This window comes from Adelges cooleyi, unplaced genomic scaffold, assembly GCF_023614345.1.
Source record: "Adelges cooleyi isolate 19-005CV unplaced genomic scaffold, UGA_ACOO_1.1 ACOO_flye_CR_arks_rails_tigmint_CR_PRNA_651, whole genome shotgun sequence".
Classification (NCBI taxonomy): domain Eukaryota; kingdom Metazoa; phylum Arthropoda; class Insecta; order Hemiptera; family Adelgidae; genus Adelges; species Adelges cooleyi.
The window spans coordinates 9,229,366-9,252,818 of NW_026096352.1; the positions used below are offsets into that span (position 1 = coordinate 9,229,366).

Here is a 23,453-nt window from a genome sequence, read left to right on the forward strand (position 1 = left end):
GCTAAAAATTAGTAGAATTCACAGACATTGAAATTAAATTGTCAACTGGCTGCACTTTGTACAATTTTGGGGACAACATAATATTATTTTAATTTGAGAAGTACTCCATTGAATTACTTTTTACAGATAAGCGATAACAGTTATCATTTGATAAGAGAAAGTTTTAAGTTTCTAGTTTTATGTCTTTATAATTCCGAATTCCGGCACAGAAAGTGCTTCAACTCTCTATAAACATTTTCTGAATGATTTCCCTAATTTGTTGATAAAAACTGGTACAAAAATTATTGATGACAATCTGTATGAATGATATTTTAAGGCTGAAGATTTATTTGTCTTCTAAACCAAATTTGCGGGACTCAATTTAAATCTACTAGGTGAGTTCTATTTGAGATTGTTAAGGGCGTGAAAATACATAAAGTCCATTGATATCATCATAAACATAAAAGTATAATTCATCTGATAAATTGTACCTTTCTTTCATAGATTATGAAATAATCGAAACTGAGATTACCAAAAAATACCTTGCAGTCTGATGGGGAAAATTATTGCTAACATTCACAACAGCCTCGAAACACTAAAGGTTTCTAATTTAAATAGAAAATATAACTTTATGATGTTTTAGTTTTTGTTTTCCTAATTCTAGTTATTTTGGTCATCGTTCTTGGAAAATGGAAGTGTTGCGTTTGACCGTTGGTCAGAACAAACTAACCAAATTGCTCTGGAAGTGTGGAATTTAGAAGCCATTCAAAATGCTCATACGAACGTGCACCTAGTTTGGGAACAAATATTAGAATCATGGTTACAAACCAAATGTACTATGCAACAATATGACTTAAATTTTATTATTGATACCTTGCAGTCAAAAATTATATGCTTAACTGGTTATAACTGTAAGTTCCTAATATTTTGATATGTATTGCGTTTTATTTGTTAATGTTGTATAGCACTGTTTTTATTATTAACAACAAAATATCAAAAACAATAAGTAGTTAGGAAATATTATAGTAGAACACTTGAATATAACAAAACATACATTTATACTTTCATTATTAAAAATTGGTTCATCATAGGCCAATTTTAATGCCTACTGTGTTCAAACTATATAATTTAAAAATTAAATAAATATTATTTAAAAGTTATGATGAATTCATTTAATTTTTAATTTTGATTATTTAAAATGAATTTCATTAATTATTTTTAGTGAATCGTACTCACATATATATTGGCTGTGCTGGACTGTTTGTGGGAAGTGGTGTTGGGTTTTTGATTGGTATAAATGTAAAACCATCAGCAATAACAGTGACTCATATGAAAGCTGCATCGGCAACCAGTTACAATGGCATTGAAGTATGTAATACTGTTAAAGTTATATCTAGTTAATAGTAACTGATAATCTAAGTTAGTATTATACTATATATTCGACGCAAAATCATACCCCATTTAACTTCCAACTTGGAATTTGTTGATATTTTTTTACAATGTGTGGTAATCAGAAATATTAAAAAAAATTAAGTAGCACAAAAAATAGAGGTCTCAATATATTTTGTAATTATGTGTACTTTAAACTTATGTTTACATTTTTTTTAAATATGTATTCTAAAATTTGTATTAATTTTTTAATTAAAATAAAAATTACAAACAAATTTTGCCCCAACTGACTTTTATAAGTACGTCAAATAGCTCTTTAGTATATCTACAAAAATATTTTTTATAAATTCAATTATTATATTATTATGAAAAAACACAATTAAAACCTTAAAATAATAAAAACTAAGTAGAAATATTTTTAATTAAAAAAAAAAAATCATCAAAATTAACATTTTGGTTGTAAGTTTTACTGTTCTTATTTTTATCATGAACACAATGACATACATTTTTAAAAAAAATCAAAAGCCTCTTTTAGTAGATGTGAAGTAAAAAAAAAAATGCCAGCTAAATCCGAGATGCTAAATTCAAAATTGGTTCTATTTTTTCAGTTAAATACCACTTATTATATGTGTGTGATGTGTATGTTGTAAACACAATCAAACATAAACACATAATCAATACATATAAAACACATTGTGTAATTTAATAAGTTTTTTTTTTTAGGGTATAACTTTGTTAGAAGATGTTGTAACACCAGAAATAATTAAACCCAATCAAGTAATGATTATGGTCAGAGCAGCTGCAATAGATCCACTAGACGTCCTGGTTGCTTCTGGGTATGGATCATTTTTGCGCAAGTTTTTGATCAAACAAACATTACATGTAAATAATTAAACAATTCAATGAACTTAATATGTTTATAAATAAGTTTGTGTAAAAAGTATACTTATTTTTTACTACTAGAAATCATTATACCGAGAGTTTCCACTAGTATTGGGTCGTGACTGCTCTGGGGTTGTCATTGATATAGGGTCAGAGGTGAGGCGTGACCTTAATATCAACGATGAAGTATGGGTATCTCTTCCCCCATGGGCCCCCTGTGGAACACTGTGTGAAACTATAGTTGTACCAGACAAGTATGTTGTTCACAAACCTCGCAAATTACCTCATGAACAAGCTGCTACACTTCCATACTCTGGCTCTATGTCTTGGCTGGCTGTATTTCAAACGGCTAGTTTGAATCCTCTAAATGCTGTAGATAAAAAGTAAATATATTTTTATATTATATTTTTTTTATTAACTAGTATTTAATGTTAATACTTAATTTTTTAGAGTTCTTGTATATTGTGGTGATTCCGGTACAGGATCAATAATTGTTCAATTATGTCGTTACTTAAAAACAGATGTTACAGTAGTTTGTTCTAATCGTGCATCTAATTTTATGAAATACCTTGGTGCTACCGACACATACGAAGACGGTACTGTAAGTATAGACCAGTTATTGAGCAACACACCATCAGGGTATGTATCATAGTCGTTATAAAAACTCATATCAAAAAGTAATGTATTTTATCATTTTAGTTTTGATTATGTGTTCAACACTGCCGGAGAACAAAAAAATAGTTTATGCAAACAATTATGTAACATAAGTGGCATGGTCATTTCAGTTGGACCACATAGATTGCCATCAGATTCATATGGTTTCATCCGTCAATTTTTCTATGCATTGTGGTTAAAAATGACCCATGTGAGTGATACCATTGGTTATACATTTATGCATATAAATACATTTATATCTGCATATACTTACAGGTATTTAAGAAAAATAAAGATTGGGACTTTTATGAATTTGACTCTAAAAGAATATTGAATGAACTAACCAGCTTGGCAAACGACCATGTTCTTCGGCCAGTTTTAGATAAAACATTCATGGAACATGAGTTAGACCGAGCATTCAGATACATTGATAGTGGAGAGACTGTAGGAAAAGTAGTAATTAAATTCAGGTATATTCAAAAATCAATAAAAAATGTTGGCAATGGAAAAGTAATGTTAAATTTGTTTTTAGCACTTTGACCGGTCCAGCAGTCACGATGCCTAGACCTTCAGGAATTTTATTTTAGAATATTAATTTTAGTTATAATTTAAGTCTTGAAAATCTTTAAAAATACCAATTTTTATTTTTAAAATCACGCAAATTAAATAAATTATTGTATTTGTAATAAAATAAAATATTGGAAAGTAATCTATGTGTATTTATTGTTTAAATTTCATATTTTGTGAAAATAAACTCTACATTTATAATTGAACTTAGAATAATAAAAAATCTACAAAGCTAAAGAAGAAAGGAAAATAAGCAATTTCAATTGAATTATGTTTATTACTTTAAACGGATAAAATGTCATTCTCATAAGTTATGAGTCATAACGATATTCATACAGTTTAAAACAAGCTCGCCTTTTGTTAGGTTAATCAGGTTAATTTTATATACAATTTTTAGCATGAAAATATAATTATTATTTAATTTTTATATTATGATTGGCGTACAGATAACTGCTAATAGTCAAAAGACACGGTAGCGATGGCAGTAACCTTTATTATTAGGTATACTTATCAGTCCGGATGTTAATTAAGAAAATCCACCGCACTGATTTGGTTGACAGAGGAAGGCATGATCGAGAACATCACAGGTTTTTACTTTGTGAATTTTCGCCCACAAGCGAAAATGTCAAACCAGACAGCATACATGTATATATATCTTACAAAAAGCTCTTATGTTAGCTATGAGCTAAAAGAGTATGTCATAAAAAAATGGAATTTAAGTATTATAATTTTGAATATTCGTTTATTTTAATAATATTTGTGACTTAGATTATTCCTGTTTAATATTTATCAAAATCAACACTAAAGAATTCAACTAAAAAAAACTCAGTGCATACATCTAAACGATGATTTGGAAATGAGTCAACTGTCATAATATTTACAAAAGGCATTGCTAGATTCTTATTTTGTAAAATTACAATTTTCATTTTAAAAATAAAATGAAAATAACAATCTATATTGAATTTTAAAATATTCTTATATTAAATAAGCAAGAATTTTTGAACTTTTTAACATAAGTGTAGAAACAAAATGACAAATTTTACAAATATAAATAAAACATTTAGTAGTTAGAAATTACAAAACTACCCAACGCATAGCAGCTCTCAATCTGTTGTAGTCTAATAATTGTTCAACTGGACCAACTGCAGCAACAGCAGGACACCTGTCAAACAAATACTTCATGGCAATATTGTGAATGTCCTTGGCAGATACATCCTGAAAATAAAATAACAATTTTAGATTAATATCATTAAATTCGTATTAAAATATCGCTAACAAAAAAAAATTTTGAATAAAAAAAAAAGGGTTTTAGCTTCAACGTAGCATTGTGAGTCGTATATTGTTGTATTCCCTTGCCTTACCGCATCTATTAAATTTAACTATCGCACATCTGGCGCTATAACAGCTAATGAAAGAACACGACAACAATAAGCGATTCTTTATTGCTGGATTACAGTCACCAGTCTTTAAAGTATAGATGTCCGTGGATTTGACCATTGGTTTTAACAAAATAATTTATTTGAATGATAAAATCACTCATAAAAGTATATATAGATTCATATAATCTAAAAATATATTTTTTTATACAAAAGTTAAAACAATTAAATAAAAGTTTAAATAGAAAACTGAATAACAATTCTCAAATTTGTATTAATTCTTGTTACATATTCAACAGAATTAAGAGGATGTTATACTCTCTTATTTAGTAAGGAGTTCAAGTATAGGTAATTTTTTGCGAAATGTTAATTTAAAACTTAAACTGTAGTCTGTAGTGAGGAGGCTAGTGCAATAAGGGTATATAGACCTACATAATATAGTATTTGCCCTACATATAGTATAGATTTCCATAGGTTATACGCCATCATGGGCCACCACAATAATTATAAGTTTAAAATGAAGATAGAAATAAAAATATAATATTATTAATTCTGATTGAAATTTACATGTTACAAAAATTATATTTATTGACAAAATTATTAGAATAATGTGTTATTTTTTTTTATTGTGTTAAGACAAGTACCTATTCTGTTTTTTATTTTACTTAATGACCATTGACGTAGCTATTTTTATGTCACAATAAAAGTTCCACTGTATTAACCTAGAACCAGCGACTACCAGAAAGAAAAGTTATACTAGCATAAGGTCAGACCTACCAAGTTTATATTATTATGTAGATTAAACTTTAATGAGTATTTTAGTTAACTAATAACTTACATTTATACGAGCTTCCAATTCATGGGGAGGAATACGTCTATTGTAACATAACATTTGTCTGCCAATATCTTCACACACTTGAGTTGTTGTGTCCAACTGCAAAAACATATTTGTCTTCAAAACATTCTTTGCGCGTTCAACTTCAGCTTCAGTAACTGAAGCACAGAGCCTCATCCATTCTTCTTGCAAATGATATGTGAACTCCTAAATTAAAATTTATTTATTTCAGTTTATAAGTCATTCATGTTTTTGTAGTAGTTCAAATTTAACACACCAAGATTTTCATTTTATCACAAACAAAGTAGGCTCCCCATAAACCAGTGTCTTTGTAACAAGTGTTAAATGACTGGAAGGAGTGTACTAAGTTTTCAGTATCAGCTACGCGAGCCAAACGGTTAGCATTATTGTTACCACCACCTTGAGAACGGTCCCAAGATCCTATTAAAGTGTTGGCTACCATCAATGGTATGTTATCAGCATCAGCCCAGCCACAGCTTTCAACAGCAATAGCAATATGTGCTAGAGGTAAGGAATCATCTCGAGCCTTAATTTCCGAGCCTTCATCATTCATAAAAATAAAAATTAAATAAATCATACTATAAAATACAGTTAAATTTGCATAGTAAATAACAGAAAATTATTCGTACCAGTAAATCTGCAATGTTCATAATGTGGGACTTCGGCTTCAAATTTCATGTCAGTTGGGTTCTTAAACAGTTTCTTGGCAAGTTCAACCATTTCATCATGATTAACGCCTCCAGCTCCAGCCAAAACAAGACGAGAAGGCCTGTAGAATATATCTACATACTCTTTGAGATCCTTTCGCTTAAGTGAACTAAAATTAATTTGAACAACTAATCAATAAATAACAAAGACATATTTTAAATAATATAGGTTAATGACAAATTATCGGAAATACAATTAAATACTTATGTTTAATACTATTAAAAGTATGTTATATTCCATTGACCAGAGCGTTATTTTTGCCAATTAAAAAATGTTAAAAAAATTCATATAACTTATTTTTTTATTATTAGTTAAATGATTTAAATACTGTCCAAAAAAATTAAAATCCAATCAGTATTAATCAAGCATATAATATATATTCCTTCTTTTCTGTACACAAATTTTCCTAAACAATTTAAAAGACTTAAAATATAAACCCAAAATATTAAATTTTTTTTTTCATGGAGTTTCATGGAGTAAAACATGTTTTGTTTCGCATGTAATTATTTTATCATTTTACAAATAACTCTTGCGCAGTTTACAACAAAATTAAAAACTATGTATATTAATTAATGTATATCTTTATATATAAATGTCTTCAGTCCGTGTGTAAGTATGCAGAATTCATTATTTAATATCAGATTGTTAATGTATAATAATGATTTTTAATATTTGAATTATTAATTATAATTATTTAACTAAAAAAAGTACTAAAACAGGTATTTAAATTTCTAAAATGAAAGCTATCTATTGTATAAAGAAAATTAGCATAACCTTAAGAAATATTAACAATTTTTAAGCTTCATAATTTAAAGATTAAGACGTACTACAAAACTTACTTGATATTTTCGGTTGGTCCCAATATTGTTTGACCTAATGGTGTACCTTGGTAAGCAGTAGCGTGTAAATAATCGAATACAACCTCTTGCAAATTAGTTTCAACTTCCTGCATTTCTCTAAGGATTACTCCACGCTCTCTTTCAATTTCTTTTTCTCCTAAAAAATAATTGGTAATTTTGCTAAAATAATGACATTATTGAAAGACGAAATTAGATTTTTTTTTTACTGAACTACATAACGATAAAAAGAGTTTATTGTGATACAGCATTTATAAATCATCAAATATAATTATTTATCTATTCAAGCTTTGTGGCCAATACTTGACAAGTACATACCAAGTTCGGAATTTTGAATAATATCAGCCAGAATTTCAACAGCCTTTGGCACATCACCTTTCAAGGACTTTGCATAGAATACAGTTTGTTCCCTGGACGTATATGCATTCAAATGAGCGCCAATATTTTCAATTTCCAACTCTAAATCAAGTTGTGACCTTGATGGAGTTCCCTAGAGTATCAAATACGTTAAGTTATAATGTTATATATCGTCGCAAGCAAAATTGAAATGAAATACCTTAAATATCATATGTTCCACAAAATGTGCAACACCATTGTTCTTTGGCGTTTCCCATCTAGAACCCGCGTCAATCCACAAACCCACAGTAGCGGTCAGAGACCCGTTATCCTCAGTAGCTATCCGCATTCCATTCTCGAGTGTAGTAACTTTGGTTTCAGGAAAGCTGACTTGAGCGGCGCATGATGCGGCCGTAGAACGCCAACACTTGGACACCTAAGAGCCACTTGGTTAGATAACTAAGAAAATAATTTTAAAAGTCAGAAACACGTTTATTCTTACTTGAACGACTCCAGATTTGTACGACAAAACTTTCAATGGCGCTTGTACGGTTAATAGGCGAGAAGCCATTTTGGAGATCACAAAATCGGTATTACTAAAATTGATGAACTTTGAAAACGATCGTAGAAGTTAGAACACGCTCAAGGACTAGAAAAGAACACGGAAAATTAAGGTAGGATCTCTACAATTGTTATCAAACGTTAAACATATGAGCTTAGGTACAGTTTGTCCAGATGTAAACAAGTGCATAATGTTGTTTCTACTAGAATTATTAGGCTTTTTCTTCCATGAAAAATGGCGCCAAACAAAATTCAAATAAACAACGCATTTGTTCGAAATAATTGTTTAACTTGTTTATCATCTAAGTTCTACACTTATTTTAATTTTTTAAGTATTAATAGATAGTTTTTGATATAGTATTATTGTACGGGTTATTCATTAAAAGACAAAATATATATGTTTTGTTGTTTACTCGCTAATCGCTATTATCATTTAGGTAATAGAAGTTAATTAAACTTTTCATTTATTAACTATTATCAATATTTTAAGTTTTAAAACCTCTCAGTATTAGAAATAATGTATACACACTAACAACTAATTTGTATATTTAACTCAGTGATTGTAGGTATAATATCCAGCACAGTGGGGTCAGAGCAAAGTGAGGTATTTATGTATAGTCACATGACTACAGGAATTATTATAACTGAAAGTAATAAAACTACTTTCAATTAAACACTGTGAACATCTAAATATGGTTGGAATATGGCCAATATACTATTAGTCTGTTTTTTAATTTTTTTATAGACCTATGTTTATAAAAATCTTTTAGTATGACCAAGAACCTACGCCAGCTAAATATACGAGCATATAGAAATATAAATACAGCAAAATAAAGCAAAATACAAATATATTATTTGTATCAAACCTTATGTGTTTGTTTAAAATAAAAACTGTATGCGCTAGAAACCACGTTATGCTTATTATATTATAATTATCATACAAGTATAGATATTAAATTAATTAATATTATTGAATATAATTAATATTGTTTATCTGGGTCATGGAATATAAGTAATAAATATTATATAACCTTATATGGTAGTCTATGTGTACACTGAAGAAATCATGAGTAATATTTAAGTTGTTTATACAAGGACCAATTACGTCTGTAACCTAGATTGTATCGTATATAAGACATAGTATTAAGGTGTTGGATTTACCATTCTATTACGGCTGCTGTTATAATTGAAACGTACGTTGTATATATATATATATATTATTCTCTATACTGTGTGTGTTTTTATATTTAATAGTATTGTGTTAAACATATTATTGTTGTGTTTTATTTTCTACTAAAATACTAACTTCCACCAAGATATACAGGCGTATATCGCAATAAATATGATATGTTATATGACTCAACCAATGTTATTGTTTTAATTAAGTACTTAGGTATTGGCCGTTAGATAGTATAATAGGCACCTAATGTTTTAAATGCCTATTTTGTCAAAAATTACGAAAATTGTTTTAGAAATATATTGCCTTGCACTTAGGCCGTAAAAGTATAGTAAAATTTCTGTAGACATTATGTTATGCGCGTATATAATTGTAAAAAAATTATAAATGCAAAAATTGTAATGGGCTACTTTATATTATGGACATTTTTAAAGATGTAAGTAATATCCATAACAAAATATTGCTATAATTTCATTCATTTTTGCTAACTTAATGCGTTTTGAAACAAAATGGTTCTATCATATATACCAAAACTTCCTTTTAAAACTTTTTCCAGACTTCAAGACATTAAAAGTATCATTCAATTCGGTCAAGTAGTTTTCGAGAAAATTTCGTTAAAAAAATCAAACCCTTAAAAATCAAAGATGTATTTTTTACCCTGTTGTAAAGGTTGACCACCTTATGGTAATGACACTAACCGAACAGGTTGCAGGTGAATATTTTGGTAAAATAATTTTAAACATTACCTACATACTGTAAAAAACAAAAGCATAGGTATATTTGGTTTAAAATACAACAAATGTATAGATGAAATATGAATAGACAAAGTCTGCGATTATACAGTGCAGTGTAAACAATGAATAAAATGCGTCAACCAATGTACGAGTAAACAAGTTGTTTATTTCAAAAGCTGTTGACTATTTACTAACTCAATACTTGGACTTAATACATGTTTAGTGCGCTAGCTGTAAAGTTATATATAATAATATAATAATATGAAATGGCTTTATGTTTTTTTCATGAGCTCCGGGTCATTTTTATCTACTACGGCCGTAGAAGTAGTACCCAGTAAACATACGGATACGGCATGCCAGTTTCTAATGAATTATGGTTGGACAAATCATTGGAAATCTCAATTCAAAGGCACGAAAATTCAAAACATCATCACACCAGCTTATACTGAATGCAACCAGCCATACCCCGACAACTATAAAATAAAAAAATACGCGATATTCATGCAACAGTTCACGAATTGTTATTTCGCTGAAACGGTAAAAAATTGGTTGGTTTTGTTTGATGTACAAAAATCCAAATTCTTTCCGTATTCGAAAAGCAACGAACATTGGAACAGTTGGTGGTCACTGGTGGAAGACTTTAGCAATATAATGCCGTTTTGGGCCGATACCTTCCTTGTCTTCGAGCAAGGGTTACCGAGGCTTTCAAATCAAAAACACTTAACACGATCGGCACGGTTGTTAAACTGGTTAGGCGCTTTCGACGAGAACGAGCTACGCAAGAAGGATAATTACGGGCAGAAAATGTTTGCCCGTATGCAATTTATTCATTCGTCGGCGTTAGACTCGGTAATAAAATATTTTGCTAAAGAATGTACCAATAAGAAAAAATCAATTTTGAAAAACAAACGAATAAACGCCAATATACAACCGACAACAGTCTTGTCGCAGTGGTCTAAACAATTGAGGGATCTCGTTCAGAGTATGGCACTGACGGAGGATATTGACGACGAGTACCAGCGGTCTTATAGATACAAAAAGATTGCATTAAATCCATCTACATTTATTTCTGGCGGCAACAAAGTCTACTGGTGGTGGAACGGAGTCAAAAGGGAGGTGATACTCGTTTACAACGAGCTACAATACTACAGCGGCGAATACAACAAGCTCGTTCATTACCCTGTATATTTGGCATTCACAATTATGGCCACATTCTATAATCATTTATATCGTTACTTAAGGATTTACATAGATTACTTGATGACTAAAGACACCAGCCGATTTGGTTACGTTACCAACGAAGACCCGAAATACTTAAGATACGTTCGTAAGGCGATCGCATCGGTTTCAAAATTAAACGGTAATGGCTCCTATTTAATATCGTTAGTGCAAGTTGCCAACCGCATCGAAAGTCCAGCACGCTGTCAGCTATTAACTTGTCTCTGATCGTCAAGGTCCAATTAAACACTTTTGACAACTTTTTGGAAATTGAATTTTCCGACGAAGAAAAAGATAAAGAACTCGTCAAAGATGATGACGCGACAAAGAAACTCTTGCATTATGAAACACTCATATCTCAATATATTTCATTTCTAACCGAGATTTTTGGAGATAATAGTTACTTCGATAGAAGTTTTAGGTAATATATACTTATTGTACAATAACCTTATATGAGTATGTTTAAATCAATACATGGATGTATAAGAATTTAGAAAATAAAAAAAATATTTTAATTTTTCCCATTTGACTGTGTATTACAAATATTTTTCATTCACGATTTACCTAGACATTTTAAGTACTTGTAAAATATTGCCATAGATCAAAACTTAATACTAATAATATACATTATTATAGTGGCGCATTGGTATTTAGGTATACTACATTTTATTTTAACACTGGCTATTCTTGTCAACGTAGTATTACAATCAATCGAGCAGTATTATAATTTTTAATCGATTATTATTATCCTATCTCAGGTTAGGTTAGGTTAGGTTCTCTATTTCGTAATATATTTTTAACAAAGCGTATAATACATTCCTAAACATTACATATGGCTTGTATTAAGACAATTTTTCGATTGAATGTCACGGAACGGACAGTAGAGATATTAAGAAAAATAATTTAGTCTACAAACTTTAAGTCAACCTACGCAAGGGCCAAATCAGGGTAAATTCATAAGCATGGAAATAATTACTTACGTTAGGGGAATAATTTAAATGTTGAATATTTTTATTTTTTTCAAATTCCAACTGTTTAAATAAACACTTTTAAACAAATTTTATACCTAGCTTTTCAAAACAATATAACAAAAAACCGTAAACAATATTTAGGACAAAACAAATTGCTAGAGTACTTACTGCGTGTCTACCGAATTATTTTACAAATATCTGATTCACTTAGAATTTAAAAACAATGAAAATCCTTTTAAACTTTAATTACTTGAAAACTATTTAGTATTTATTCAAAACTAGTTATCGACTACCTAATTAAAATTGTCAGCAATTGTTAATTTAAAAATGCAATTAAATGTATATTTGTAGATTCTGAAACTTAATTATCATTAAAGTTCCTAAAGGTAAAAATTTAAATAGTTACTATATCTATTAACGTAGTTTAGCATCAACAAAAATGTTTTCAAAAAGAATAGCTACAAAATTGTAATCAATATAGGTATATTATAAAAGAAAGTCTACAATATGTGCGTGCCGTTAAAACTCAGAAACGAGTCCTGGTACGATCAAGGGAGTTGGTGTGGTAGGCCTCTATCCCCCATCTATGAAGATGGTTCCCGTTTTTACCTGAAGGGCGTGCTTCTGAAGATATAAGGGCTGGAAGTTTCACCCTATAGAAATTTCTAGAATATTCAAAAGTATTCAAGGGCATTCCACAACATTGTTTTGTTTGTTTATAAGGTAACTTATGGTTTTTCTGTTTTTATTTTATTCTGGAACGTTCCTATAGTAGTTTAGAGTATACCGTATTCGTGTATATTCTAGAAAAAAAATATTCGATCTCTGAGGGTATTTAAGACGAAATTCGTCGCACGTGGGTCAGTATTATATCGACAGCTACAGTGCAGTACAGTGAATTAAATGTGAAAGTTTATTGTAGTCTCGAATCAGAATATTCGATGTTTAAAGGTATGTAAAATAAATTGATTATACGAGTGTTAGTATATATTCTCGAAACAGAATATTCGATTTTTACAGTAGGAGTGGGGTAAGTGCGTAAAAAAAAAATGTTAGTTAACCCCTTCATGCATGACTTTTTATTTTTTTCCAAAAAAAATTGTACTGATTCTAAAATATATCAGGATTATGGGAAAAAAATTGAGTACAACTTCCCCTTATTTCTCCTCAAAGTTTAATTCGTGCCTAATATGGCACAACGCGCGCCAAATGTATGTTTGTGCCACTCATGGCCATCATGCATTAAAAAACACAATTTTTGTTTGTGCCATATCTGGAACAATATGCACTCAAAACAAATTGTTGTCATAATTGGTATTCATTTTTTTTATTACTGACATTTATTTGTGATATATATTATATAAGATAATAAATTTAAAAAACATGATTTGTGTAATTATCATTTTTTTTTTTTAATAATGTAAGTAACAAATTATAATAACTTTTTATGCATGTTGTCCCATATTGGGCACACAATAAGTTTTTGTTGTATTTCAAAAAGTATTTAACTTAAAAAACTGTTCTTAGAGTCTATCTCAATCTATCTCCAACAAAAAGTTCTAGACCCTCTCCCAAAAGAGTCAAGTTTATAAAAGTATTTTGAGAAAATTGCAACTTTCAGATTTTCCCTTTAGTTTTACTATAAGACTATAAGGATATATATAAAGAAATATTTCAATTCAATTATATACATAAACAGAGCAATTACAACAGTAAAACAGTAATTTATTAACTTCCAAAATAACAAAATAAATTATAAAAAAAATAAAAAAATTTTAATATTGTTTATAAATCTTCATGGTTTGTAATATTCCATTGAGAGTCTGAATTAAATTCTTTGCATTTTGGTCCAATCATAGCTTTTGCAAAACGTTCATTAGAAAAGTATGAGTTTGCCAAATTTATTATGTCTTCAACTTTTACACCTAGTACTTGCATTCTATGTTTTTGTCTTATATCTTCATCCATGTCGTATAAAAAGAAAGCATTGCCTTTAGCCATAGGAGCTATAGGATGATCGATTCCTTGAAAAACAGCTAGTTTAGCCTCATTCAACTCCTCTATTGTTACTTTCCTCTTGCTCATCCAATCACATACTGTGTCAAAGGCTTCAAATGTTTTTGCTGGTTTTGGATCTCTATATGAATACATTTGAATAGTGCCAGAAGTTGATATAGAAGAACCAGCTCCATAAGCTCCATTTTTTTCTCTAACTGTGGGTAATAAATATTTAGAACTTAAATATTTGCAAAGTACTTTAAGAGTAGCATAATCTTTATGAGTGTATGGGACACCCGGAAGAGCTTTTGCACAATAGTTAACCGAAAATGGTAACACATGATGGAAACATTTAATATCGTTTTCGTTTTGTTCAACTTTACGATATTCATTTTGTAAATTCCATTTACCATTGGTTATGCCAATAAAGTTTTTTAAGCTGTCCACTGCTTCAATATTGTCATCTACAATAGTTAATGAGCATTTCATTGTATTTTTGTTTAATAAATGTTTACCGATTTCTTTCAATTTGTTTAATATTGGTGACAAATCTTTCATTTGTGATATTTCTTTCATTAAACTAACATATTGAAGCCCTCCGTTTGATTCACGTTGAGCGTCGATTGAATTTATTCCAGCAGCTGCACACAACATTGCATACATGTGCCCACTGCCGGATATACTATTTGCTAGGCCACTTGCTTCTTCTTGTACAAGAATTTTAAACCTATTTTCATCCTCAAATATTAACTCAGAAAAAATCTGTTCCCATAGATTAAACATATCTTTTACATTTTTATCTAAACAGTAAGAGTTTAAAACAACTGCTTCTTTCATAGTATATACTTCACTGGGAGAATCTACAATAGTTTGAGAGACTCCTAGACCGCCAGTTGACTTTCTAACCAACTGATCAAATTGTTTAAAATTTTTAGACTTGGTGCCCATTCTAGTAGCTATGTTACAAAACAAAGGAATGAATTGTTTCAAACCTTTAGGAACGTGTAATGTATTTAATAGACTTTTAAAATAAGTCACTTGGTTAGTTGGTTGAGGAAATATGAAGACAGGCGTTTTGTCAAACTTTTCTTTTTTGAACAATACAGAGTCCGTTGTTTTTTTTAAATCATCAATACTTAAAGATGGCAAGCATGAAGCATCTTGTTCTGCATCTTGTTCTTTACGTAATTCAAGGCCTTGCTGATAAATATTATCCTTATCTGCATCTGATAGTAAAGCCAATTTTTCTTTTAATAAGTTTTCTTCGGTTTTTTTTCTTAATTCCTCATAGCTTTCATCAGGTGACATTGTTATAATGAGTTTATGTTTATTGTTTAATAAATATTTATCTACCAATAATTGTAGATAATTAGAATTTACAGCCATATTCTTTCTAAAAATTTCAATTTTTTCACTTACATTCATTGTGTTTATAATGTTCCCTTCATGGTTCCAAACCGGCAATATACCATACAAGAGATTCAACCCAAAGTTTGAAGTCTGATGTCTCATTGACAATTCCACTGAATGCAGAATATTTTCTATATCTCGATTATCAAAACCGTTTTCAATTGCTGATTTAATGGTTTCTTCATATACTGACTCTACAAGTTCAAAGTTAGATTCATTTAATCCTTGAAGACCTACAGCAAAAAAAGTGTCTTTAGTTTGGTCTGTAAATCCTGTGGTAGAGCTAAAATCTGTTCCAATATTTGGTTCTATTAAAGATTTGTAAAATTTAGCGTTTGGCCCATTTAACAGTAGTCTTGAGAGTATAGCCAACTCAAACGTTTCTTGTACATTAGTAATATCACTCCATAACGTTCCAATACTCAACGATGACTGTTTATCTTTAGGTAGCATAGGATCTTCCCTGCAAGAAACATGATAACGTCTAGGTGTTGTCCATCGTTCTTCATTTGGTACTTTAGTCTCATCTTTAATGGTTTTATCTGAAGTATATTCAAGCAAATATCTTTCATTTAAAAACTGCAAATGATTTTCCAAACAAAAGCTGCCGTATGAGTAAAAACGTGCATTACTCGGATGATAATATCTATCATGAAAATCTACAAGGTCACAGTGAGATAAAGATGGTATAACGTTTGGATCTCCTCCAGAATTCACTCCATAGGTGTTACTGGGTAATATTTGATTTAGGAAGTTCTCATTATATATTTGTTGGTTATCCGAATAAACACCTTTCATTTCATTGTACACGACACCTTTTATTTCTAGTGGTGATTTTTTATCATCGACTAATGTATGTTCTAAGCGCCATCCTTCTTGACGAAAATCTGATTCTCTTAACATAGGATTCAACACTGCATCTAAATACACAGACATAAGATTGTAGTAATCGGAATAATTTTCAGTTGAAAACGGATAAAATGTGTAGTCAGGAGCAGTCATTGCGTTCATGAAATTAGCCATAGAACGATTGAGCATTTTAAAAAATGGATCTCGACATGGAAAATTTCTGCTTCCACACAACGTAGTATGTTCAAGTATGTGTGGCAGGCCATTTGATTGTTTTGGCGTTGTACGAAATGCTACACTAAAAACATTGTTTGTATCGTTTCGATCAATATGTAAGTAGTCTGCTCCTGTTTTGATATGCTCAAGACGTAAAGCTGTAAGTTGAAAGTCGCTGATTGGTTTTACTTCTTTAACAACAAAACCTTCTACTTCTTGTCCAACTTGCAAGCTAGTATTTTTGAATGGCTTAGCTTCTAACACACTTAAAGCTCTGGCATTAAATCGTCTTTTTGAGAATGACTTTGCAAGCCTCAACATTATAACTACAATATTGAACACTGAAACAAATTTAAATTAATTAAAGTTTGTCCGCAAGATTATTGTATATTAAGCTCTCCCCAATTTTAAAATTGAAATCTTTTAGGTTAATATTTAATACTTACAGATAACTTTAAGTAATAACCTTGGACGAAAATACTGAAATAATGATGACAGTAAAATATTGTAATAATGATCTACAAACACATTTCAATTTACTAATTCCATTAAAGATCAAGTTTATTTCTTACTGAACGGCCAATCGATGATTGATAGCACAGAAAAGAGAATAACAATTTGTTATGTTTCTATGGTTCTCAATTCACATTTGTTTTTCATATAGAGTAAATAATACTACTACGGATTGTACAAAATATTTCATACAATCCGTGGTATTACAAAGTATTATTAATTATTATCATTTATCACCGGTCGAATTGATATATAGAATTAGTTATCTATTATCTTCTGATACTGCAAACATGGTTGAAGTTAATTATAAGCAATGGTTATATTTTAAATAAAATACTAGAACTTCGGTCTAACTGCGGATAGGTCACAGATTCCCGGTAGTGTACTCGGCTACGCCGGGCACGCTCACGTCCCCTCGCTGCAAAGTATTTTCGGGGAGGTCACAGATTCCTAGGGGGGTGCCCGGCTACGCCGGCCACGGTGTCGAGCCAACGCACTACGTTTTAAAGTAATACCGTTATAATTCATGGTACTTTTATCTAGTAATCAGAATTCATAATATCTAGTTTCGAAAAAATATTTTGCATGCCAAGTGCTGATTAACTGTAGTGTAAGTCTAGTTATTTGTCAGATCAAAAACGATCTATGTACCTATAAAAATTCGAGTGGCTGGTCCTCCTTGCATCATTAGATTAATTAGATGAAAAGAAATGCATAAAAACAGACGGTTAAAAATTAAGTGTCCGTTGTTGCTTACTTAAGGGCTTAGTAAGCAATGGTTTAAAAGATAACGTAATGTCTAGAGGTCAGATGGCTAAAATATCGAATGTCTGGTGTAGTGTAGATAGGACCTATAACATTTTATATGTCTTGATATTGGTTGAATTAAAATTCTTATATGTTCAAAAATCACCGTCTATGACATTATCCAATAATGACGTACTGTACGTTTAAAATCTAACCATCAGCAAAATGCATTAAATATGTATATTAAAATTTAAAGTTCTAGTGGTTTAACAGAAGTTCAAAAGTGTTTAAGAACTCAAGAATAAAAAACACGAATGAAGTGTCTAGAGGTCAATCTGTATATTATATTAAAACTTAAAAGGGAAAGAAGAATGATAAAAACATTATTTTGGTTTTTGATTGACTACTTGGCAGTGCTTATAAAAACGTTCAAAGAGAGGTTAAATAAAATGTCTCGATGCAAATCGTTTAAGTTTTTAGATCTGAACAGTTGCATAATAATAATAATTTATAATAATATTCAGTGCATCAAATCAAATATCTATATTATTTGATACTTATCCAGAGACATATTTTATATACCTATAATAGATAAATTAATATACATTAATTTTTTTTAATTCTATTTATTGAAATCCATAAATTGATATTTTTTTAGATGGCTAACCAACAAATCATTTTACTAAATGAAAAAAATTAAAAGTTTTAAAATAATTTTATTTTTCATTATGTAGTATTAATAGTGTGACCAGACGTCCCGATTTTGGCGGGACAGTACCGATATTCAAGCAGGTGTCCCGCTTAATATGGTGATCAAATCGGAACAGTAAAATGTACCGACTTTTAATCGACGTCCCGCTTTTGTCCCGATTTCAAACAATAGTTATTTTTTTCTTATTTTTACTTATGGTGTGTATATTTTGTGTTCTATCAGATCACATCAGTTTATTTTGTGTAAATCGAATGAATGTGTATTCGATGAAGAAATTACCAATTAAAAATGGCGGTCTGTGTGACAACAGATTTTATACTCCTTGTCGTTTGATAACAGCGTGGAGGTAAGAATTGTATTCCTTATCATTTATGTTTTAGGTTTTAGGTTATAGAACTTAAATGTTATTATACAATACACACTACTTAAAACACAATAGCTGGTACATTTATTTACTGACCATACGTAAACAAGAAACAACGTGTGTGTTATTTTTTCTTAAATTTCAATTTTAACTTACACGAGTTATACCTAAAACGTTCAAGTTTTTAACTGTAGTATTTATCATCATTCATCATAATGCCCATGAAAAAAAAAAAGGTATTGAAGTACTGGAACATTTGTGCCATGTGCTCTATTAAAAATAACAATTAATATGGACTAAAACCTAATACAATCTATTTTGTTTTTTTTAGTTTCAGTCCGGTGAAGGAGCCAGATACGTCACAAGACGGGCTGCTTTAAATAAACTACAGTTGTCGCTGAAAGATTTTCGTACATTATGCATCATAAAGGGGATTTATCCGAGAGAACCAGCACATCGTCGTCGAGCACAAAAAGGAAAAAGTGGTATACACATATTGTACTTGAAAAAAGACATACTGTTTCTTTTGCACGAACCGATGATATGGAAGTTACGGGAGTTGCAAGTAATTTTGAAATTGTTGAAATATTTGTTATATTTGTTGTTGCATCTAACATTGTGTTTGATATGAAGGTTCATTTAAAAAGATTAAAGCGGGCTAAAGGTATGCACCAAAGAGACATGGTAAAACGATATTCCAGTACTGTTCCACGTGTAAACATTGATCATGTTGTTAAGGAACGCTATCCAACTTTTATTGATGCACTACGAGATATGGATGATGCTTTGACTTTATGTTGTTTGTTCTCTACATTTCCAAAATTAAAAAGCATATCACCTAACATTATTGCCCTCTGCCGCCGTCTTACAGTTGAGTTCATGCACTATTGTATTGCAGCTCGTGCACTTCGTAAAGTTTTTATATCTATCAAAGGTATTTATTTCCAAGTTGAAATCAAAGGACAAGCAATTACTTGGATAATTCCTCACAATTATCCTCATGAAGTAAGTGATAAATATTTTTAGGATTATATTATAATATTTTTTTGCTAAAATATTGGTTGAATTTTTTTTCTAATAGCCTCAAAAAAAACAAGAAGTGGATTTCTATACAATGACTACTTTTGCCGATTTTTATTCTACAGCCATTGGATTTGTTAATTTCCGTCTGTATCATAGTTTGAACTTGTATTATCCACCAAGACTAGGATCCTATAATGGTAATCATAAAAATACATATGTGATGATGAAAGCGAAAAGGGACCTTTTGTTGGCATAAATGATTTTGAGAGAAACGCCAAACATTCAAAAACTATTGCTAATTGAAAACTTCTCAGTGCGATAACTTAGTAATTTTTGTAGCTAGAAAAACTTACCATATCTCAAATTGTTCAAAAATCAATCGAGATTTAGAAAATAGCACTAATTCAATTTTGGAAAATTTCTACAAGAGGCCTCTTCGCTATTACCATTACAAATATAATATAAACATAGTGTTTCTAACGAAATTTTGGCCAACTTTTTTTACAATTCTATTAGTTTTTTCATTTTGTTGACTTTCTGTCACAAGTTAACTTAAAAAACTTCACTCCGTAACTTATTATGTTGTCATAAATTTTTGATTTTCAAATTAAAACTTAAACCTTAAGCAATTTATTAATAGAAGAATGTTCTTCTATCTATGTATATAAAAATTAATGTATGTCTGTCGGTGTGTCCTTTTTGCAATTCATCCGATTGCCATGAAACTTTGGGACGTTTTTGAGTACACTCCCATAAAGGTTTCTGACATAGTACTTTTCGAAAATTTCACCCCTAAGGGTGGTCTCAAACACAAATTTTATACTTTAAATACGAAATATTTTTTTCATTGCCAACCCAAAATAAACACTTAGTTTGTAACCATGGTAACCACGTTACTCAAGCGAATGGTAGGTGGTAATTAAAGGGATAGGCCGATTCTATGTACCACGATTCTGGGGATGCTATTAAACATTTTCATGATAGGAACTGGGACTGGGACCCTTGAGTAAGAGGGGGATATAATCAATATAATGTAATGTACATAATTTATGTAGATTCAAAAAAAAGATGAGATGGGGTATGCTTTACAATATACAGCCTGGAGAACTGACTTTTTTCTTATCTTATTTGTAATTATTTTACTCAGCCCTGGCAAACTAAATCCCGGGCAATGCCTAGTCGGGACAGCTTGTGTTATAATAAAATCTATGTCTGGTTGATAATAATACATTTTTTATATCCTAAAGCCAATTTTATAGTTATATTAAGATTTTATTGTATTAGGAATAGGTTTGCTAGTTGAATGCTCCTTGCTTTCGTCTACCAAAACCCTATACACTATTTAACCCAACTCTCGTTTGGTCCACAGGATATAATTATACCATTTGAAAATGCGATTAATTAAGGGTTATTAACTAATATTTAAAAAACTGGTTATCGATAGGTCATTGATTTTGTTAAAACCTTTTTTGGATTGATGCAAGTAAAAATGTATAAGTTTCTATTTAAAAATCAAAATTTAAGGCACTAATATAAATTTAAATATGTTATATTAATTAACTATCAAAAACTATGTTGTAGCGGAGAGTCTCGAACAAGAAATTTTAGAAGACAATGAAACTAGTGATCGTGTGGCAGCTTTAAATTTACCATTGCTAAAAACTGCAGAGAATGTAGAAGATCCAGCTGAAGATGATTTGGATTTAGATACTTTCCCAATGGTATGTAACAACCCATTGTTATTAAGATGAAATTAATTAAGAGTTTATAAATAAAAATTAGGAAGGTGATGAAGCGAAAGCAGAAGAAGCCCGCAAGGAGTATGAAAAAGTGAGAAAATTAAAAAAATTGTTCGAGGGACTCAAGGTTTTCCTTAACAGAGAAGTACCTAGGGAGCCTTTAGTGTTTGCACTTCGGTGCTTTGGCGCAAAAGTTTCTTGGGACGAAACTACATTTTCTGAAGGTGCATTGTTCCATGAAACTGACGAAACAATTACTCATCAAATTGTTGATAGGCCTGACATCGAAAAACAATATATTTCAAGGTAATTATAAAAACCAAATAAGTTATGTCTGTATAAAAATCACACTACATCATACAGACATTCCTATTCGTATTTCACCCATTTAGTTACATAAATTACCTTAAAAAAAAAAAGTTCATATTAAGATAAGATATAAGGTATATAACATATAAGATTGAACAACCTAAATATGTTTAATCTAACCTAATTGAAGGGCACATAGAAAGAAGATTAGTAGTCCATTATGTCAATTGTTTTTAAGTCGCCAAGTTGACCCCACCAACCTTTTGTTCAACTATAGGATTTCAACATTCAATACTAGTCTCAATGTACTATTAAAAGGTATCATTATCTCGAAATTGAAAAAAACGAGACTACTAGCCTTCTTCCCCTGTGGCCTTCATTTGTTTTTTATTTGTACATTTTTTTTTTTTAACCTGGCTAATGCGCATTTATTAAACAATTTCTAGATACTATGTTCAGCCCCAATGGGTATTTGACTGTGTGAATGCTCGTGAATTATTACCTGTTGAAAAATACTTTATAGGCATGTCGTTGCCTCCTCATCTTTCACCATTTACAATTGAATACAAAACTCAACGCTATGTGCCACCTGAAGAAAAGGCCTTAACAGATCCATCTGCCATGCCTAACACAGGTAACAATATCATATCTGTATAAATGAAATTAGAAAAAACTATTTATTTATTTATTTTTTAAAGACCAAGATCTATTGGATGAAATATCTGACAATGACATTGAGGACATAGATGATGACAAAAAAGTATCGGTTGATGATGAAGAAATGGAGGCAGATGAAAGCGATGATGATGATGACTACGATGGTGAAATTACTGAAGAAAAGTTAGCTGCAATGAAGGTATTTACTATTTAAGCAGTGGTACAAAATAATTGTTTGAGCACAGTATACTTAAGTTTTTCTAATTTTAGCGCAAAAAAATGAAGGTAGAGTCTGGTGCACCTGAAATGGTAAACAAAGGTAAATTGAGGCGTGAAATGAAACAACTTCAATTACTCAAAGAGAAGATGATCCAAAAGAAGTACAGAAACCTGTACAAAAGTATGAAATCTGGTAGAATGAAGAGAGAAAAAGAAATCAAATTACTTAAATACAAAAGACGTATTCATGAAAGGACAAGTTTAGAAACTAAACGTGCAGAGATTAGAGCTAGACGAGCACAAGCTGCTACTTTAGCATAGTTTTAGTTGTATGATGGAGCTACACAAATCACTGTATAATTTTATAACTTGATGGAATAAACAATTAAATTTACTGTAGATTTTTTGTTTTTTTTTTTGTGATTTTATGAT

General features: G+C 30.2%; 4 protein-coding genes across 5 annotated transcripts; 2 read left to right on the forward strand and 2 right to left on the reverse strand.

Annotated features, from left to right (window-relative positions):
* The first annotated feature begins 143 nt into the window (after nucleotides 1-143).
* On the forward strand, nucleotides 144-3,613 carry LOC126844181 (reticulon-4-interacting protein 1, mitochondrial-like). Of its 2 annotated transcripts, XM_050582127.1 has the most exons (10): nucleotides 144-374; nucleotides 484-580; nucleotides 644-890; nucleotides 1,202-1,347; nucleotides 2,092-2,250; nucleotides 2,332-2,633; nucleotides 2,701-2,889; nucleotides 2,950-3,115; nucleotides 3,181-3,374; nucleotides 3,437-3,613. In XM_050582127.1, the coding sequence occupies exons 2-10, from the start codon at nucleotides 533-535 to the stop codon at nucleotides 3,489-3,491; spliced, it is 1,506 nt and encodes a 501-aa protein (XP_050438084.1). In that variant the 5' UTR covers nucleotides 144-374; nucleotides 484-532; the 3' UTR covers nucleotides 3,492-3,613. The 2 variants fall into 2 exon arrangements, with proteins under 2 accessions (XP_050438084.1, XP_050438086.1); XM_050582129.1 differs by lacking the exon at nucleotides 144-374 and having other exon boundaries at nucleotides 623-890.
* Nucleotides 3,614-4,428: 815 nt separating this feature from the next.
* Nucleotides 4,429-8,284, reverse strand: LOC126844632 (mitochondrial-processing peptidase subunit beta). The gene is made up of 8 exons (XM_050582947.1): nucleotides 8,107-8,284; nucleotides 7,825-8,040; nucleotides 7,587-7,758; nucleotides 7,251-7,407; nucleotides 6,333-6,520; nucleotides 5,960-6,243; nucleotides 5,686-5,889; nucleotides 4,429-4,686 (listed from the first exon to the last, which is right to left on the reverse strand). Exons 1-8 carry the CDS (start codon nucleotides 8,173-8,175, stop codon nucleotides 4,546-4,548), a joined length of 1,431 nt encoding a protein of 476 aa, XP_050438904.1. The 5' UTR covers nucleotides 8,176-8,284; the 3' UTR covers nucleotides 4,429-4,545.
* Nucleotides 8,285-13,969: 5,685 nt separating this feature from the next.
* On the reverse strand, nucleotides 13,970-17,452 carry LOC126844232 (presequence protease, mitochondrial-like). Its single transcript, XM_050582253.1, has 2 exons — nucleotides 17,185-17,452; nucleotides 13,970-17,079 (listed from the first exon to the last, which is right to left on the reverse strand). Exon 2 carries the CDS (start codon nucleotides 17,057-17,059, stop codon nucleotides 14,051-14,053), a length of 3,009 nt encoding a protein of 1,002 aa, XP_050438210.1. The 5' UTR covers nucleotides 17,060-17,079; nucleotides 17,185-17,452; the 3' UTR covers nucleotides 13,970-14,050.
* A 1,671-nt stretch (nucleotides 17,453-19,123) lies between these two features.
* LOC126844692 (pescadillo homolog) lies at nucleotides 19,124-23,420 on the forward strand. Its single transcript, XM_050583071.1, has 9 exons — nucleotides 19,124-19,310; nucleotides 19,406-19,639; nucleotides 19,708-20,079; nucleotides 20,156-20,294; nucleotides 21,679-21,818; nucleotides 21,880-22,142; nucleotides 22,592-22,779; nucleotides 22,844-23,001; nucleotides 23,073-23,420. The coding sequence occupies exons 1-9, from the start codon at nucleotides 19,290-19,292 to the stop codon at nucleotides 23,340-23,342; spliced, it is 1,785 nt and encodes a 594-aa protein (XP_050439028.1). The 5' UTR covers nucleotides 19,124-19,289; the 3' UTR covers nucleotides 23,343-23,420.
* Nucleotides 23,421-23,453: the final 33 nt, after the last annotated feature.

Coding starts and splice junctions, on each gene's coding strand:
- LOC126844181 (XM_050582127.1), top strand. CDS start 533: ATGGGGAAAATTATTGCTAACATTCACAACAGCCTCGAAACACTAAAG. Junction 581..643: donor ACAGCCTCGAAACACTAAAG/GTTTCTAATTTA, acceptor TCCTAATTCTAG/TTATTTTGGTCATCGTTCTT. Junction 1,348..2,091: donor CCAGTTACAATGGCATTGAA/GTATGTAATACT, acceptor TTTTTTTTTTAG/GGTATAACTTTGTTAGAAGA.
- LOC126844632 (XM_050582947.1), bottom strand. CDS start 8,175: ATGGCTTCTCGCCTATTAACCGTACAAGCGCCATTGAAAGTTTTGTCG. Junction 7,408..7,586: donor TATTCAAAATTCCGAACTTG/GTATGTACTTGT, acceptor ATTATTTTTTAG/GAGAAAAAGAAATTGAAAGA. Junction 5,890..5,959: donor GTGATAAAATGAAAATCTTG/GTGTGTTAAATT, acceptor ATTTTAATTTAG/GAGTTCACATATCATTTGCA.
- LOC126844232 (XM_050582253.1), bottom strand. CDS start 17,059: ATGTTGAGGCTTGCAAAGTCATTCTCAAAAAGACGATTTAATGCCAGA.
- LOC126844692 (XM_050583071.1), top strand. CDS start 19,290: ATGCCCATGAAAAAAAAAAAG. Junction 22,143..22,591: donor GAAAAACAATATATTTCAAG/GTAATTATAAAA, acceptor AACAATTTCTAG/ATACTATGTTCAGCCCCAAT. Junction 23,002..23,072: donor AAAAGTTAGCTGCAATGAAG/GTATTTACTATT, acceptor TTCTAATTTTAG/CGCAAAAAAATGAAGGTAGA.